This window comes from Montipora foliosa, chromosome 1, assembly GCF_036669935.1.
Source record: "Montipora foliosa isolate CH-2021 chromosome 1, ASM3666993v2, whole genome shotgun sequence".
NCBI lineage: Eukaryota > Metazoa > Cnidaria > Anthozoa > Scleractinia > Acroporidae > Montipora > Montipora foliosa.
Window position 1 is genome coordinate 59,862,894 of NC_090869.1, and position 2,500 is coordinate 59,865,393.

General features: G+C 34.3%; 1 protein-coding gene across 3 annotated transcripts in view; it reads right to left on the minus strand.

Annotated features, from left to right (window-relative positions):
- The window catches only part of LOC138003152 (lipoxygenase homology domain-containing protein 1-like), a 67,597-nt gene that overhangs the window by 60,105 nt on the left and 4,992 nt on the right, over positions 1-2,500 (minus strand). For all 3 annotated transcript variants that reach the window (XM_068849125.1, XM_068849118.1, XM_068849132.1), the window contains 3 exons: positions 2,410-2,471; positions 1,242-1,424; positions 198-372 (listed from right to left, as the gene is read on the minus strand). In XM_068849125.1, coding sequence (XP_068705226.1) covers positions 198-372; positions 1,242-1,424; positions 2,410-2,471 — 420 coding nt within the window. The remainder of the gene's footprint in view (positions 1-197; positions 373-1,241; positions 1,425-2,409; positions 2,472-2,500) is intronic.

A 2,500-nucleotide genomic window follows, 5' to 3' on the forward strand; every position in this document is an offset into this window, starting at 1 on the left:
GAACCTTAAAAGATCAATTTCTCTTCACTGTCAAAACATCACTGTCATCAATAACAGTCCTTTCCAGGTTTGCCCTTAACAAGATGATCTTACAGTACTGTACTTGACATCAAGAACCGGACAGTATGTTGCATGGACTGAAACATTGTCCATCACTCTTAGACTAAAGCTGTCCTCTTTTTCCAACTTATACTTACCAACTTTTTCTGCCTTCTTATGAACTAGAGGTTTTAAGGAACGACGTACTTGACAATCACTTTCATACAGTGACAGCCACTGGTAACATGGAAACATCCAGGTCTGAGGTTTACGGGGATTGGTCACTTGGATCTCATCAAGAAACCATCCTTGCTTGCGCTCTCGGCCATCGTGCTGCAAAAAAAGAATAAAATTGCTGTTTGAAAGAGGTTTCTATTCTAACACAAGAATGAGTAAATTAACACCCTGTAATATTAATTTTTATACTTTTTGCTTTCAACTCTTGATCCCATCAAAGTGACAAAATGAGACAAGTCTTGTGAATTTCCAGCTCTAGTTACAGCCATCATTAAAAAACCCCATTTGGATTTTCACAAACTCTCTATCAACATCTCTGAAAATAATAATATTGTTTATTGCATTTTATTTTGCAAAAAATCTCCACTCACAATAAATCTATCCTATTCGAGCCTTAATACTACTGTAACACCTTTTAATACATGTAGATTATCCTGCTGTTATTTACAAGTGAGAACATATTCATTAGCCACAAACTAATTGTAATATTATAATGACCATTAATTTTTTTGTGGAGCTACGTACAATCATGTACATGTAATGTTCATTTTCACCTTTTTGCTTACAATAGTTACTGAGCTCCTAAGCCAAGCAACAAGTCTTTAATTTCTTTGATTCTTTGTTTACCAAATGGCTATTATTAATAATATTGGAGACTACGTAAATGAAACTTGATGGATTTTTTCATGCAAGAACATTACCTGAAAAAAAGTCTAACAAGTACAGGATTACTTTCCTAAAACTGTCTTCGTTGTGTTGTGGCCACATGATGGTAAACTGTTGAATGATGAAGTGTCAGCTGATAGTTGCATGGGGGAGTAAATGTTCATTTTTCCTGTTTTTTTAATGTAAGAAGTAACTTAGTCTCTTAGGAGACCTAACCCCACCTTACAATTTTTACCACCATTTCCATACCACAGGCATGCATAATTTAGTATGTAACAGCCTGTTCACAAGAGTCTTACTTGAATGATAAGCTGAATGAGTTCCCCAACATCAGGTCCTTTGACATCAAAGTTCTCAGTACTTCCTGAATGGAACTGAAAGGGTGGCAAGGTGGCAATATATGCTGATGGCACAGCAGAGTCCATTTGGTGAGTCAGTTGCCGAGTAAATTTGCCAGTTGTCCCACGAAATTCAGCAAAAACCTTTGATGCAAATGCAGAAAAAACATTTTAAGGGCTTTCTGTAATTAATGTGTTTTCAGAGATAAATAATATCGGCAGTTTAAACAAACTTAAGGTACTGTTAGAATTATTTTAGAATTAGTCTATATGCTAAATTACATGTAGTATTAAATTGCCTTTGAAAAACAAAATGATTATACATGTAATAATAATAATAATAATAATAATACATGTAATAATAATAATAATAATACTACTAATAATAATAATAATAACGTTTTAATTGAAAAAAAGGAATTTTTTTTTGGCGGAAAGCTTGACTGTATAGTGACCATGTTGCCCCAGTCATTTATGGTACAATTTTGGTTGGACTCTCTTGGACAGTTGGACAGTTACATGTAGTTTTCCCACTTTACATGTATGTACATAGTAAATGTGTTTTAAATAGACCAACACTCAAGGTGTTTATATTTAACAACTAAGTACAAGTTGACATCTGCAAAGTGGTTAGCCATTTACATGTAAAGTGGTCTTACAGCTGTAGTAAGGAAGGTACAATGTACATGTACATGTATGGTGACATGTGTCGTCCTGTAATACTGCTTGCTTCATCTCACACTTCTTCCACTTTGGAATGTTACAGAACGCAAACACTACTGTTCGAAAAAAGGGATGCTAATTGCTAATCTGGCCATCTTGGCTATGTCATAAAGCTCTCTAATCATTGCAGGTTAACCTTACACTGTATGAGGGGGCGGGTCCCATATCTAAAATGTTGCACCTTCTTTAGAAGTACACACTTTCCAAGAGATTCCAACGAAAATTGTTATCTAGAAAACAGCTTCATCGAGATTTTATATTTAATTTATTTATGTACATGTACTCTAACACTAGTACTAGTCATCTTTAAGAAAATTCAGTGAAATGCTGAGGTGGTAACAAGATGTGTTTAATGTGCTGTATGTGATATTAAAAATGACTGAATATTATATAATCTGCACAATACCTTTGCATCTGTTCCACCATTTTTCTTGGCCCCTGTTTTCACAGTGACTTTGTACATAATACCTGCATTTTTTGAAAACAATAAACATTCT